This window comes from Erpetoichthys calabaricus, chromosome 6, assembly GCF_900747795.2.
Source record: "Erpetoichthys calabaricus chromosome 6, fErpCal1.3, whole genome shotgun sequence".
Lineage (NCBI taxonomy): Eukaryota > Metazoa > Chordata > Cladistia > Polypteriformes > Polypteridae > Erpetoichthys > Erpetoichthys calabaricus.
This window is the reverse complement of record NC_041399.2, coordinates 216270005-216286507: the sequence shown is the minus strand read 5'-3', so window position 1 is coordinate 216286507 and position 16503 is coordinate 216270005. Positions and strand designations below refer to the sequence as shown.

At 45.4% G+C, this 16503-nt stretch overlaps 2 protein-coding genes across 2 annotated transcripts in view; one reads left to right on the top strand and one right to left on the bottom strand.

Annotated features, from left to right (window-relative positions):
* tmem14ca (transmembrane protein 14Ca) overlaps positions 1–16503 on the top strand; it is a 1114298-nt gene that overhangs the window by 318886 nt on the left and 778909 nt on the right. The window lies entirely within an intron of this gene.
* The window catches only part of ofcc1 (orofacial cleft 1 candidate 1), a 128919-nt gene that overhangs the window by 29959 nt on the left and 82457 nt on the right, over positions 1–16503 (bottom strand). Inside the window, exon 12 of the mRNA XM_051928809.1 lies at positions 8776–8821. Within this exon, the coding sequence (XP_051784769.1) occupies positions 8776–8821 (46 nt within the window). The remainder of the gene's footprint in view (positions 1–8775; positions 8822–16503) is intronic.

The following is a 16503-nucleotide window of genomic DNA, read 5'->3' as shown; positions in this document are numbered from 1 at the left end:
AAAACCATCCAAACAGGTACAGGACAGCTAGTAAATGACGGCTCCCTCATAGTCCTCGTGATGCGCTATGTGTCCCTGGAATTGTCAATCGCACTTAGAGAGTCCTGTGAGAAAGTAAGTACCCCCCCATTGAAACACTTCAACAGGCAAACAGCAGACCTTCATGCGGGCAGGTGGACTACTTGAACAAATGACACACACGAGTGACATCGTCATCATCATCATCATGTAAATGAACAACAGTGCAGGAAGAAGCACATCCACCCCTCCACTTATCAGCACCTCAAATCCATCAGTCGAGACTCAGATGTGGGGGCCAATGATTAGGACCTCCTCAGGAAGTCTGAAGGTGGACCTGACAGTCTTATTTAAATCAGTGGTCTCGTGTTCTCTGGGCTGCTGACATGTGTGCTGTCCTCATGCCAAGATCTAAGGAGCTCTCTGAGGTCCGCAGAGAGAAGGTTGTGGATGCCCTCAGAGTCAAAGGCTGTCACAAGGTCTCCTGATTATTCAAAGTCAATCCTTCCATTTTATGGAAAATCATCAGTGAGTGGTGACGAATTCAAATGGCCGCAGACTGGTCTGTGACTGACCGGCACAGCAAATTCTGACCGTCAGACGAGTCCCAAAAACCTCATCTGGGGATCTGCAGGTAAGCAGGTGTGAATGTGCAGGCGTCTCCGATCAGACAGAGATGGCACCAATCTGACCCGAATGTGAGCTGGGACAGGCAAAAGGCAAGAAGAGCATCAGAGGAAGACCACGGTGTGCCCTTGAACATCTAAGGCCAAGTCCAGGCCTTCTGAGCACAATGGGCTCTGGAGAGATGAATCAAAGAGGGAGGTGTCTGACCACCCCATAATGATGGCCGCCGTCTGTCACACAAGACCAGCTTGGGGGTCCACCGATGACCTCCAGCTCAGTCCTCAGGGATGAATAAGAAACAGCAGAACAGCAGGAGACCACCACCCTGAGCACTGGGAGATCATACAGGAACAAGGCAGAGACAACCAATGGAGAAGATGCCAGGGTGTGTGGTGTAATGAGACCATCTATGGCACCGTGCCTCACTAGTCATGTCAAAATCAGGAGGCCAATGCCTGTGTGGGCATCATTGGGCACCAGGGAGGGCCTAACACTGGACTGAATGGTGAACCACCATAGCCTGCACACATGGTGGGCCGGTTTTTCAATCACCCAGAATGCCTAGGGGGTACCTGGAGAAAAAGTCCCTGAACACGGGGAGAACACGCAAGGGGGGGAGAGAAGAAGACACCCGGTGGAGAACATGCCAGGGGTTCAGCACAAACGCCACGTCTCACCTAAGATTGTCAAACCATTGTCATCAAGCCAAGTTCCTCAAGCCAATTGATTTAGTTCAGTGGCACAGGGTGCCAGCACCTGCCCTGGCAGTCTGTCACAGTGCCCACTCACATAGCAGCCAATCAATCTAATATGAATGTCTGTGGTCTGAACCTGAAGAGGACACGCAACAGGCAAGTAGAACCCACCCAGATGAGAGTGTGCCAGGCTCCGAGGTGTGCTGATGCCAACTGTGTTATCATGACCACCACTTATTATTTTATAAAAGAAGCTTCTCAAACCTGCTTGATCCCCTTAATCTACGATATCATCACATAAGATTCTCAAAGCCACCTCATCCAGTTCAGGGGCATCTGGGGGCTGGTGCCTGTCAGCAGATGGGTGCCAGCAGCAGAGTGGGCAGTAGGGTCACACCAGTCCAGCTAACCCACCAGCCTTTGGGCAAACATGAGCCACCTGAAGGAGGTGTGTGGGGGACATGCAAACCCCACACAGGCAATGACCAAGAGAACCCGGACCACCCAGCGCTGTGCCAGCACGTAGTCACCAGGGGGGCCGTGACGCGTCTTTAGTGAAAGTGGTCTTCCTCTCCAGATCGGATTCGGCTTTTCCTTCATTTGTGTTGACTGAATGTGTTTACTGATCAAACGTGAAGGACGCGGGATGGGCGAGGGTCTTCAAGTCGGCCCCCCAACTCCTAACTAAGGCCTCTTCCTCCACATCCATCAGCTCTCCGCGGCTGCGTCTCCATCATAAATTTACCTGTGAATATCATTTTTTCTAATGAAGGTCCTATGGCCCAGAGTTATTAAAATTATGCTTTTCCCTGGGATATTAATTGGGTCCATAATAAGAAACACGTTGGATTCATTATTTAATTGCAAGGGCATATTACGAATACAGTTTCTGAAATGTATTTTTAATGAAAAACACTACATCCTGACCTAATCATATCAACCTTATTCTATCTAATTAAGGATGCAAAAAATCATTAGAGTTGCAAAATATTAGTTTCAGCTCCAACGGGCTGCTCCCCTCTCGTTCATGAATATCATTTTTTTAACTCCATGATAAATAGTTAATGAGGGAAAAATGACAAAAATTTGCATGTAGGCAAATTAGTTTAATAGGGATATGTCTTCCCCGAGTTAGGAAAGTGACCTTTTTTCTCAGGGAAAAATGGCTGAAATAATTATAAAATTATGGCAAGAGCCATCTTATAGAAATGAAAAATCGCCTGCCCAAATAATACAAGAATTATAAAATGCAATAACCCTAAAGTTTCATCATAGTGGCAAATGTGTTTAATGTGTTAGCATTTTATCTGTTTAATAAAAGGAAATTAGGCCTAATATGATATATGAAGTAATTGGGATAATTCTGGAAAATATATAGGAGGCAGGCGGGTAAAAAATGGACGGCAGCTGGTAACACAATCAGGGAAATGAAAGATTTTCAAAAGGATAAACAAAACATCAGTTTAATATTTCAAAGGTGCGTTTGATACAGAAATTACATTTCCTCACAATTACATGAAGCTTTAAAGTGATAAATGTGAGGAGCCGAGCGCAGCCGAGATCGCGTTAAAAAAGTAAAAGTAACAAAAACAAGAAAGAAAGAAAGAAAGAAAGAAAGAAAGAAAGAAAGAAAGAAAGAAAGAAAAATAATCAAAGTTTAGGCAGCCATCCGTCTACTAAACACAAGGGGGGCCAAATCGAGGGTCCCAGGACTCCAACAGACCCACAAGAAAAATCAGCAGAGGGGCAACCAGAAGGACAAAATTAGAAAAAAAGAAAAATGACATCTCACATGGGAGCAGACTGGCATTTGAACCTGAATGGACAACGTGGCACTGCCAAGCACTGTGCCACCTTAATGCCCTGTTCAAGGTCACACTAAGGGCCTCTGCCAAGGTCTTACTACAGGGTCACTTACTGTATGTGTGAAGTGCAACAAGATGATCTATCTATCTATCTATCTATCTATCTATCTATCTATCTATCTATCTATCTATCTATCTATCTATCTATCTATCTATCTATCTATCTATGATATAGTGCCTTTCACATCTATCTATCTATCTATCTATCTATCTATCTATCTATCTATCTATCTATCTATCTATCTATCTATCTATCTATCTATCTATCTATCTATCTATGATATAGTGCCTTTGACATCTATCTATCTATCTATCTATCTATCTATCTATCTATCTATCTATCTATCTATCTATCTATCTATCTATCTATCTATCTATCTATCTATTATATAGCACCTTTCACATCTATCTATCTATCTATCTATCTATCTATCTATCTATCTATCTATCTATCTATCTATCTATCTATCTATCTATCTATCTATCTATCTATGATATAGTGCCTTTCACATCTATCTATCTATCTATCTATCTATCTATCTATCTATCTATCTATCTATCTATCTATCTATCTATCTATCTATCTATCTATTATATAGCACCTTTCACATCTATCTATCTATCTATCTATCTATCTATCTATCTATCTATCTATCTATCTATCTATCTATCTATCTATCTATCTATCTATCTATCTATCTATTATATAGCGCCTTAAACATCTATCTATCTATCTATCTATCTATCTATCTATCTATCTATCTATCTATCTATCTATCTATCTATCTATCTATCTATCTATCTATTATATAGCACCTTTCACATCTATCTATCTATCTATCTATCTATCTATCTATCTATCTATCTATCTATCTATCTATCTATCTATCTATCTATCTATCTATCTATCTATCTATCTATCTATTATATAGCACCTTTCACATCTATCTATCTATCTAATCTTGCCAACTACGCTAAGTCTATCTATCTATCTATCTATCTATCTATCTATCTATCTATCTATCTATCTATCTATCTATCTATCTATCTATCTATCTATCTATCTATCTATCTATTATATAGCACCTTTCACATCTATCTATCTATCTATCTATCTATCTATCTATCTATCTATCTATCTATCTATCTATCTATCTATCTATCTATCTATCTATCTATCTATCTATTATATAGCACCTTTCACATCTATCTATCTATCTAATCTTGCCAACTACGCTAAGTCTATCTATCTATCTATCTATCTATCTATCTATCTATCTATCTATCTATCTATCTATCTATCTATCTATCTATCTATCTATCTATCTATTTCCACATGTTACCCGACTTTGCGCCGGACGTTCAGCTCATCAACACAAATTTGTCGATTTCTGAATTCCTAGATCTGATTCCTTCAGCCAGGAGAACACTCCGATCGCACAAACGTTTGCCCCTGCAAATTCATCTTGAGGACGCGTCACCCCACAGCCAGTGACAGTGTGCGTGTAGGCTGGTGGAGTGTGACGGAGAAGCTCAGGTGACACAGTCCTCCTCCACAGCCAGTGCTTTACACATTTTTTTTGTATCCTTTCACCTATTGGGGGGGGGTGTTTGTCCCTCAAGGACCCCTAAACCTTTCTTTGTGTTTGGCCCCATGCCAGGCCTGAGACTCATCAGGGTATAAAAGCACATTCGGACCTCAGCAGCGGGTCATTGACATTTGATTTTCGTTTGATTTTTTTGTGGTTTCCCATTCCGTCTCTGGACTGTACTTTGGGCCTTTAAAGCAAACCTCCTTTTTTTTTGTGCTCTTCCAAACTTTTCAAAGCAGCTCCCCACTTTTTGGGCCCGAGTAGGCCGAAGACTGCAGGTGGTAGTTGGGGTCTGCGTGAGGTCATATCTGGGCCAGGCTGTTGGGGGTCTCCCTCCCTTATCCAGACACACCAGCACAGTGGATCTGCATTTGTTTTCCGGGTTTGCACTTTTGCGGCGTTTGGATTCTCACAGTTCCTTTTCTTTAACGCATAGACTTCATTTCTCTCGTTCATTTGTTCTTTTGGTTTTGTTCTGATGTTGTCAGGAGGGTTTCGTTTTTTTGCTGTGGCGCCATTCTGTTGCTAAGATGCAGGTCCAACAACCCCCACCAATGTCATGTCAGGTGACGTCACTCGTGCCACACTAGTCCGAGATGGCGGATTCCCTCTTGAAGTTCCCTGCGTTGTTTCGTTTTCATCTCCGTGTTTATCGCCCGCGTTTCCCCCTCTCGTCCCCTCCTTCCGCTCCCCCATCACTGACCCTACACTTTTAGGGCGGCCGTTTGCTCCTTGTGAAGCGGTGATGGAGCACTTGAGCCCCTCCAGGGCGGACCTCTACCTGAACTCGGCCCACAGAGCTGAATCCTCCTCCGTCACTTTGGCACCCACTGGGTGAGCGGCTGGAGCCCCCCAAGGTTTCAGGGATCGTGTTTTGCATTTTGGTCTCCTGACCCGCTTGGTGAGTTTTTGGTTCTTTTAAGCATTCACTTGTTTTAGGGTGACGACTCTGATTTGAACGATGCGCTCAGATATTCAGTCTTTAAGTGGGACATCAGCCCCTTATCAAGCTGGGGGGGGCGCACCATTCGGCATTCCCACGGTGCACATCGGTGAGTATTAAGAAACATTAAAGAGAAAGAGCAGAAATCCATGGAAACTGCTTAATTACTTAGGGTCCCGGGTGGGACTTTGAGGCATCAACAGTCCAATGACAGGCTGTCAGCTCGACTGATGTAACTTAATTGCTCCGGTGTGAACGTGCCTCCCCTGGTGGGCTGGCGCACTCCTAATTTGCACCCATCAGTCTCGACTGGCACTCTCTTCATTTGCTGCCAGGCTTGGCCTCCACCCGATGGCCGCATCACTAACAGGGTGGGCAGACCATCCACCTCTTAGCCAATCAGTCAGTCAACAGCAATACAGTCAGTGAGAAGGGAGGAGTAAAGGGATCGGGGTGGGGGAGCAACTTCCAGTTGGGTGGCTCTCCGGGCATTCTGGTTAGGGTTAGTCATGTTAGGACCTTTCTGCCATGCACTGCCAAGTCTGTTTTCTTTTGCTGTTTCCCAAATTTTGATTTTGTATTAGTTCTGTTCTGCGGTGGGCTGGCGCCCTGCCCGGGGTTTTGTTTCCTGTCTTGCGCCCTGCGTTGGCTGGGATTGGCTCCAGCAGACCCCCATCACCGTGTAGTTAGGGTATAGCGGGTTGGATAATGGATGGATGGCTGGATGGATTAGTTCTGTTTTTGTCCCTTTAGAAATAATGACATTTGGTGTTTTTATGTCAGTGTATTTATACCTCATGGCTACTTCTTGTGTGCTATGTGAGTGGCACCCCAGGAGGCGGGGCCACTGTGACATCACTGCAGAAGGACCGCCCCCCGCTTATTTATTCTGGATGAGCGCTGAAGTCCTCCAGAGAGTCCGCGCATGGTTGGCTGTTTGTTCTTTCCATTTTCTGGCACTTTCTGTGGATTTTTGCACCCGTTTCCGGATTTTTCTTTGGATTTCGGACTGGCGGTCTTTGCTTTGGGTTGCCTTTTTTAGGTAAACTTGTTCTGTCCCTTTAATCAAAGTTTGGCATTTTGTACTTTCTTTTTGATTATTTAAATCTGTCCATTCTGGTGCCCGGCAGGCATTCATGCCCGGCCGGGACGCCCAGGAGGAGTGGAGGAGGGCTTGTGCCGCCTCCAGGACACGAGGGGGTGTTCTCCCTGGTGGCTTTGGGGACCACGGGTACGGAGCTTGGAAGCTCAACCCTGTAGGGGCCCGTGGTCACCGCCAGGGGGCGCCCCAATGCCTTGGGAATGTTGGACCTCAGTACTTCCGCCACACCAGGAAGTGCTGGGGGGAAGAGAGATGGAGACACCCGGTGGACTTCCGGTTTCACCGCTGGGGCTAACGCCACACAGGGGTGTGGCTACAGGCCCTCAGGATGCAGCTGGAGCCCATCCGGGGTGAATAAAAGGGGCCGCCTCCCTCCAGTCAGGAGCGAGAGTCGGGTGGAAGAGGACGAAGCTTGGTGGAGAGGAGTGGAGGTGGACCAAAGACTGATAAGGCATTGTGAGTGTGGCCAGGACTTCAGGGGTGATTGGTGCTGAGGCACTGGGTATGTGCACTGTATACAGTATAAATAAACACGTGTGTGGTAAACCATCATGTCTGCCTGGCTGTGTCCGGGCTGTTCTCCACACCATCCATTATGTAAACCCACCTTATCCAGGGTTAGGGTTGCAGGCAGCTGGAGCGCATCACCGAAAAAGTCTTCATATAGAAATAGAAACTGCTCACAAAAAAGGAAAGGACCACTTTGAAAACCCAGCACCTCTACTGGTATGGACTGGCAATGTGTGAGGAATGAAAGGATGGAAATGGAAATGACCAACTGACAGAGGGACACCCCGAAAAGCAAAGGGAAAAAATGAGGCAGCAGGCAGGCCGGCGAGTCCATTTGGCTGAAATGTCATTGCAGAAACTCCTGATGAGACGATGGATGGTGTCCTGGGGGATCTGGACCAGGGTATCACTGAGCTCCTGGACAGGCTGAGGCGTCAGATGGACCGAAACACAGATAGATAGATAGATAGATAGATAGATAGATAGATAGATAGATAGATAGATAGATAGATAGATAGATAGATAGATAGATAGATAGATAGATAGATAGATAGATAGATAGATAGATAGATAGATAGATAGATACTTTATTAATCACAAGGGGAAATTCACAATATCCCACCCAGAGTGGTTCAGGCAAGTGAGTGGAGTTAGGGGGGCAGTCAATGGTATCAATTCCTTCATCCTCTCGCCACATGAGGCCGGGCATTGTCGGGCACCAGGAGAAACCAGCATAGGTCCTGAAAATGGGTCCAAGGATTTCATCCTGATACTTAATGGCAGTCCTACGGTGCCCACCATTGTCTAGCCTGTAGAGGTCTGTGTGTCCCTCCGTGGATATAATAATAATAATAATAATAATAATAATAATAATAATAATAATAATAATAATAATTCATTATATTTATAATGAACAAACCTCCTATGATGAAAAACAATTTTGGACAGCGTTTTCCCTCACCCAGACGCGGGTCACCGGGGCCCCACTCTGGAGCCAGGCCTGGAGGTGGGGCTCGATGGCGAGCGCCTGGTGGCCGAGCCTGCACCCATGGGGCTCGGCCGGGCACAGCCTGAAGAGGCAACGTGGGTCCCCCTTCCCATGGGCTCACCACCTATGGGAGGGGCCAAGGAGGTCGGGTGCAGTGTGAGTTGGGTGGTGGCCGAAGGCGGGGACCTTGGCGGTCCGATCCTCGGCTACAGAAGCTGGCTCTTGGGACGTGGAATGTCACTTCTCTGAAGGAGAAGGAGCCTGAGCTAGTGTGCGAGGTCGAGAGGTTCCGGCTAGATATAGTCGGACTCACCTCAACGCACAGCTTGGACTCTGGAACCAATCTCCTTGAGAGGGACTGGACTCTCTACCACTCTGGAGTTGCCCCTGGTGAGAGGCGCCGAGCGGGTGTGGGTATACTTACTGCCCCCCGACTTGGAGCCTGTACATTGGGGTTTACCCCGGTGGACGAGAGGGTAGCCTCCCTTCGCCTTCGGGTGGGGGGGACGGGTCCTAACTGTTGTTTGTGCGTATGCACCGAACAGCAGTTTGGAGTACCCACCCTTTTTGGAGTCCCTGGAGGGTGTGCTAGAGGGCATACCTTCTGGGGACTCCCTCGTTCTGCTGGGAGACTTCAATGCTCACGTGGGCAATGACAGTGATGGTCCTGCTGATGGGTTAAGGACCTTCTACAAGGGGCCCTGTCCAGCCTGTCTGTCTCCTGGAATCTCCTCCATGCCCTTGAGACTGTGCCAGGAGACACAGCAAACCTTCTGGCAATGCCACATATTGATGGAGAAGTTGACTACCCGTGCTAGCTCTGTAGGGTGCATGTATGGCCTCATGACACCAGTAGTGACAGTGACCGTAGCCAAATGAAAAACGAGTGACAAAACAGATGAGGAGGGTAAAATGTCAGTGGCCTCCCTCCAGCTGTTAACCCATTCATTCCTGTTTTGAGGGTCATCTCATTGTTGCCCCTCTAGTGCCCCAAAGCAGCTAAAACTGATGAACAAGCCCCTCTGCTACTTCACTGACCACATCGATAGCCCACAAGTCTCATTGACTTGATGCTCTATAAGGTTGCCTTTCATTTTTTTTGAGCAGTTTATATCTACTGTATAGAGAGAGAGATCCACAAAGAGAGAAAATGAGTCGTGTATCTTAAAACAGTTGTTAATTCTGTGCCCCTTACCCGGCTGGGACTTCCTGATTATGGAGGGACCGGAGGACAGGAGAGTTTCTCCCCCAGAACAACAGAGGGCAGCCTCCTTGGATTCCAGCATGGCCACTGGTCATGAGCATAGAAGCTGAACCCACCACCAGGGGGCGCATGGACATTTGCAGGGCCCCATTTGGCAGCACTTCTGGGTCCCGGAAGAAGTGTGTTGGGCACCTGGGGCTAATAGGGGCCGGTCACCAGGATTCAGCGGCCAGGAGGAGTTGGGAGGAAGAGGGCAAAGCCCGTGTGGAGGACTGAAGGCGGCGGTGAAGGGGACTGTGCTTTTAGAGCTTTGCTGTACTGTGTGGGTCTGGGGAGTGAGGGACAGCGCCTCCAAGTGGAAAATAAAGGTATGGGTTGTGTGCTGAACCTGCGTCCAGCCTGTCTGTGCCGGGGTTAGGGTGGCAACACCAACCCGGGCTTCACAATTCCTAAACTTTCGACAACCTGCCAGATGTCATCATCAGAGGAAGATGATTAGGGAAACAAAGGCGATATAAAGTCTGGTGAAGGGTGGGCTTGTGTTTCGATAAGCTGGGGTTCTGAAGGTGTTGGTCATAAAGACTTTTTTATTATTTAGATGTTCTTCTTTTTAACCCTACATATGCTGGGTTGAAGTCCCAGTGTCTGTTTAATGGCATTTTCAGGCAGCTCCCTGTGGGCCCTGAATTTTACTGTCACGGTGTCCCACTTGAGCGTGTGTGTCCAGTGGAACTTGCATGTGTGTAAATCAGAGACCTTCTGACGGCTGTTCCCATATACGTGTTGTGAGTCTTTGAGATGTCTGTGCCACGTAAACCGCTGGGCATGCTCTGTGATTCATATCTATGCTTTTGCCATTGAAGAGGATCACCCGTAGAGTGTCTGCCGGTGTGTGCGCTATCTTAGTCCCAGATCTGGACAAGACGCATGCTCTACATTCTGACACACCACGATGATAAGGGAGGGTGTGATACGTGCGGCGGGGGGGCCGAGTTGGAGTCGACTGTATGCTGATGGTCTGCGGGGGTCTCCTATACAGGCATTGTCTAATAAATGTCTTGGGGTAGCCGTTTGATGTGAAGAGACGAAAAAGATCACGTCTCACTCTTTGTAATGGCTGTTAGTCCTTCTGAACAAAGTCCTCACCCATCTCCATCTCCATCTCCATCTCCATAACAGCCCTTGAGCTCTGCTTGCTTTTGTCCTGTTAGCCAGAGGTTTACGGTTGTCCTCTCCACTGAAGGTCATTTTAAATGACGAGTCCTGCTTTGGACCTGAAATGCCTGCTATTGGACTTTAGGGGTAGGCTGCCTGGGGGTCAGGCCTGCTCCTGAGTCCTCGTAATGCTACAGCCAAGGGTGGTCCTCTGGCTTATGTTTGTTTTTGAATTATTATATTTCATGTTTTTTTTTTTTGTATGTAATTTATGTTAATATTCTTTAATTATTATGTGTCATTTCACCCGACTTTCTCCTGTACTACTCCATTAAAATGAAATTACTTGTGTTGATGGAATTCCCCCCTCTCCTCCAGGACCCTCCTTCCAGCCAAGATGCAGAGCTTTGAGGACATCTCAAGTTAAAGATCTCCAGTTATCCCCTCTCTTAAAGGGACATGTTTGTGACCTTAGGACATTTAAATGTAATTTGAACTTTTTTAGCCTGAACTCCATTTAGGCCCGTACTGGGCTGCCTGGGGTGAGGCCTGCTCTTGAATTCTTGTGACGTTACACCCAAAGGTTGCTTCCCTTTGTGTTGTTCCTTTTGAGTTATTATGTGCTGCTCCATCAATGCTGAATTTCTTGCAAGCATGTGGGTGTAACCATAAGAGGCGGAGCCAGCGTGAGGGGTGGAATCCCAAGGAGTGGGGCCATTATGATGTCATTACTGAGGGGTGGGACCTCAACAGGCCGTTCAATCATAATTTGACTGTTGAAGGATCGCCCCCAGCCTTTATATTGAGGGTGTTCCTCAGAGTATCCTGAAGAATTCTGGAGATGGCATCGGCTTTGTGAGGTTGGCGCTGATTATTTGGTTAGGTTTGCCTTCTCTTTAGACTTTGATTCTTGAGATTGTGATTTTGACCTTTTTTGTGTTTTTCCCCATATTCTCTGTTTTTATTTATTGTCCTACATCTGCACAAAGGGATCACCCAGAAGGTTCAATTAAGAGTGACAATCCCACTTCACGGCAGGAGGGGGTGCTATGGCTAATAATACCTCCCTTCTACTCCACAGCTCAGAATGATCCCCTGGAGATGACACCGTAGCCCCGCCCTAATGCATGCATCAAGCCCCGCCCACTTTGGGCCCAGTTTTGCATATGCCAGCAGTCTGCTGGAAGGAGGTCACCACTTGGACCTTTGAATGTCTTTTAGAACAGAACTCTCAGCGAATTTGAGTTTAAACGATGAGGACGTCAGACAAAAAGGAGCTTCGGCATCTCTTTGTGAAACTTTTGTTCGTGATAGAAACTTCATTTAATGAGTTTGCAGGGGGTTGCTGCCCCCCCCCCCCCCCCCCACTACTCGCACCTGTGTCGGTCACACCTGTTACATTATAATAAATAATTACCTAATTTCTAAAGATTTTTTCATGTGCCTTTCTCTTCCCAAGCCAGAGGTTTATGATTATCCCCTCTCTTGAAAATGACATTTTAATGCATTTGGGATATTTAATACTATTTTAAAGTTATTTTTACTTTTTTTTTGGTTAGATTCCCCCACCACCACCCCCTTCGGCCCTGTGCCAGCCAGAAATCCTGCCATTGAAGGCTGGGGTTTGGCTGCCTTGGGTGAGGCCTTTTGAATCCTTGTTGTTCCCTGGCTTATGTTTGCTTGCCTTTTTATTCTTAAGATTGAATTATTATTTGTCATTCTTAGGCAATTTTTGTTGATATTGTTTTATGCAAATAAGGTCAGTCAGTCAGTCAGTCAGTCATTGTCCAACCCGCTATTTCCTAACACAGGGTCATGGGGGTCCACTGGAGTCAATCCTAGCCAGCACAGGGTGCAAGGAAGGAACAAATTCCTGGGCAGGGTGCCGCAAGGCAGGAACAAGCCCCGGGCAGGGCGCTAGCCCACCGCAGCGCACACACACATCAAGCACACACTAATGACAATTTAGGATGGCCAATGCACCTGTCCTGCATGTCTTTGGACTGTGGGAGGAAACCGGGGAGAACATGCAAACTCCACGCAGGGAGGACCCAGGAAGCGAACCCAGGTCTCCTTACTGTGAGGCAGCAGCGCTACCCACTGCGCCACCATGCCGCCCATGTAAATATTGTCTCATTCTTATATACTGCTACATCAGAACTATACTCCTTGTATGTGGGCGGAGCCATCATGGTGTCACTATTGAGGGTCCGCCTCAAGCCTTTATATTCAGGCTGTGAAGATGAGTATCATTAAGAGTTGTGGAGGTGGTGTCGACTTTGTGACCCCCATTTTGTGACTCTGCAGGCCAGAAAGCCTGCCATTGGAGTTTGGGGCTGGGCTGCCTGGGGTGAGGCCTTTTGAATCCTTCTTGTTCCCTGGCTTATGTTTGTTTGCATTTTTATTGTTAAGGTTGAATTATTATTTTTTTCGCAATTTTTGTTGATATTGTTTTATGTAAATAAGGTTTCATTCATATGTATTGCTACATGACAGCTCTACTGCTTGTGTGTGGGCGGGGCCATCATGATGTCACTACCGAGAGACCACCTCAAGCGTTTATATTCAGGCTGTGAAGATGAGTATCATTAAGAATTGTGGAGATGGTGTTGTCTTTGTGACCCCCATTTTAGTGACTCTGCAGGCCATTGGAGGTTGGGGCCTGGCTGCCTGGGGTGAGGCCTGCTATTGAGGCCTACAATTGGCTTGGCCATTGTTGGTTTGAACAAAGCCTACTCAGCCATTTGGCTGATCTGGTGCTGCTGAAACACAACAGTGGTGAGTGCAAATGTGTCACCTGTGAGTGTGTGTTTGTGTAGTGTGTGTGTGTGTGCGGGTAGGTGCCCTGGATGAGACTGGCATAACATTCATGCTGGCCAATGCCCTGGCCTGCAGTCCCCACAGTGGAAAGGTCAGGCTCAGTAAAGATTAGTGAAGTAAAAGCCAATGATGGAGAGAGTCTGCCTTCTCTGTGAAACGAAAAGTAAATAAAAAAAATGAATAAATACAATTTCAACATGAAAAAATAAAAAGACAATCTCAGCGCATCACCATCTTTGGAATTGGAGGGATTGCCAGGCCCGGCGTGTTATCATTAGACAAAGAGCTGCTCGGGATAATTACTGCAACCTCGGCTAATTAGCTGAAGACCTCTGAGATGATTTCGCTTGCTTCTGAAATGTAACTAAGAAAAATGGAAAAAAGCGTAAGAGCCGCCACGCTGAAATGAAGGCGGGCACAGGGCACCGATCACAGGAGGCGTGGGCTTGTCGTGCCACCAGGGGACACCCGTGAAGACACTGAAGCTTAAAAACCGTGATCAGATGGGAAAGGGGCGGGGCCTTGAACTGATACGGTGGCTGACCTGTCTGGCCACGCCCACTACAAGATCTGACTCCGCCTTTACGTCCAAAGAATGGATGAGACCAAAGAAGACACAACTGGAGACGGTGTCACATGATATCTAAGAAGGGGGTCTCACCCCAAAGGACACTCAGAGTGGAGATTAAAGAATCGGGGGGGGGGGGGGGGATCAGCTAGCATTGGTAAACCCCAGAAAATGAACCGATGATGATGAAGGTCTAACAAGATTCCAAAGCGGAACTTCTGGAGCTACTGGAGTTCTCTTAAACTGTAAGAACATCTTGCTGGATGGTGGTCAGGTCACAGTCTGCCTTTTCACCACCAAATGGGCACCTTAGGAAGTGGAAAACCAGGGGTCACGTAGGATGGTCCTCTCTTCCTTTCCTGTCTGGTGTATGCCTACTATATGGAAGGTGCCAGTGGGAATCTGCAGGTGGAGACCACACACAAGACACACAAACCTCCTAGTCAATGCACTTTTCATAAGAGGTGAGCCGACCCCCAATACCATGGTCACCTCCTTGGACGGAGCTAGTGACAATGTCACCTGGTACTATAGCAGCACAGATGGGAGCTGGCAGTGCCAATTTGATACAAGCAGGACAGTGGGTGAAGTAAACGGGCTGATCTCACTTAACTAACTTTTCATATTTTAGTGGTGCCGGGCAAGTGGAGGTCTGCTGTAGACCCTTGTGTGTTGCTCTGTGGCCTGACCAGTTCGATTTCACTGCTATAGGCTTCACTTGGTCACACGTGGGATGTCCGTGTTCAGCCCATGAGCCTCAGGTGACTCAAGTGAGTGAGAGCGGGCATATGAATGTGCCCAGGAGGGACTGGCATCTACTGCAAGATTGGTTCCCTCATTGAACCTGCAGAAAGGGAATGGAGGAGAAATGCGTAGTGCATTGGGTGGATGGCACAGTACAGAAGAAAGAGTGGGCTTCACCCTGCTGGCTTCATTCAGCACATTACAGGGGTCTGTGGGGTCACTGGGGCATCAGTGTCACAAATACGCGGTCACGATCAGTGAGGACAACTACCTGACGTTAAAATTAGAGTGTCTATCTATCTATCTATCTATCTATCTATCTATCTATCTATCTATCTATCTATCTATCTATCTATCTATCTATCTATCTATCTATCTATCTATCTATCATCATATAGCACCTTTCACTCTATCTATCTATCTATCTATCTATCTATCTATCTATCTATCTATCTATCTATCTATCTATCTATCTATCTATCTATCTATCTATCTATCATATAGCGCCTTTCACTCTATCTATCTATCTATCTATCTATCTATCTATCTATCTATCTATCTATCTATCTATCTATCTATCTATCATATAGCGCCTTTCTATCTATCTATCTATCTATCTATCTATCTATCTATCTATCTATCTATCTATCTATCTATCTATCTATCTATCTATCTATCTATCTATCATATAGCACCTTTCACTCTATCTATCTATCTATCTATCTATCTATCTATCTATCTATCTATCTATCTATCTATCTATCTATCTATCTATCTATCATATAGCGCCTTTCACTCTATCTATCTATCTATCTATCTATCTATCTATCTATCTATCTATCTATCTATCTATCTATCTATCTATCTATCTATCATATAGCGCCTTTCTATCTATCTATCTATCTATCTATCTATCTATCTATCTATCTATCTATCTATCTATCTATCTATCTATCTATCTATCTATCATATAGCGCCTTTCACTCTATCTATCTATCTATCTATCTATCTATCTATCTATCTATCTATCTATCTATCTATCTATCTATCTATCTATTATATAGCGCCTTTCTATCTATCTATCTATCTATCTATCTATCTATCTATCTATCTATCTATCTATCTATCTATCTATCTATCTATCTATCTATCTATCTATCTATTATATAGCACCTTTCTATCTATCTATCTATCTATCTATCTATCTATCTATCTATCTATCTATCTATCTATCTATCTATCTATCTATCTATCTATCTATCATATAGTGCCTTTCACTCTATCTATCTATCTATCTATCTATCTATCTATCTATCTATCTATCTATCTATCTATCTATCTATCTATCTATCTATCATATAGCACCTTTCACTCTATCTATCTATCTATCTATCTATCTATCTATCTATCTATCTATCTATCTATCTATCTATCTATCTATCTATCTATCATATAGCGCCTTTCACTCTATCTATCTATCTATCTATCTATCTATCTATCTATCTATCTATCTATCTATCTATCTATCTATCTATCATATAGCGCCTTTCTATCTATCTATCTATCTATCTATCTATCTATCTATCTATCTATCTATCTATCTATCTATCATATAGCGCCTTTCACTCTATCTATCTATCTATCTATCTATCTATCTATCTATCTATCTATC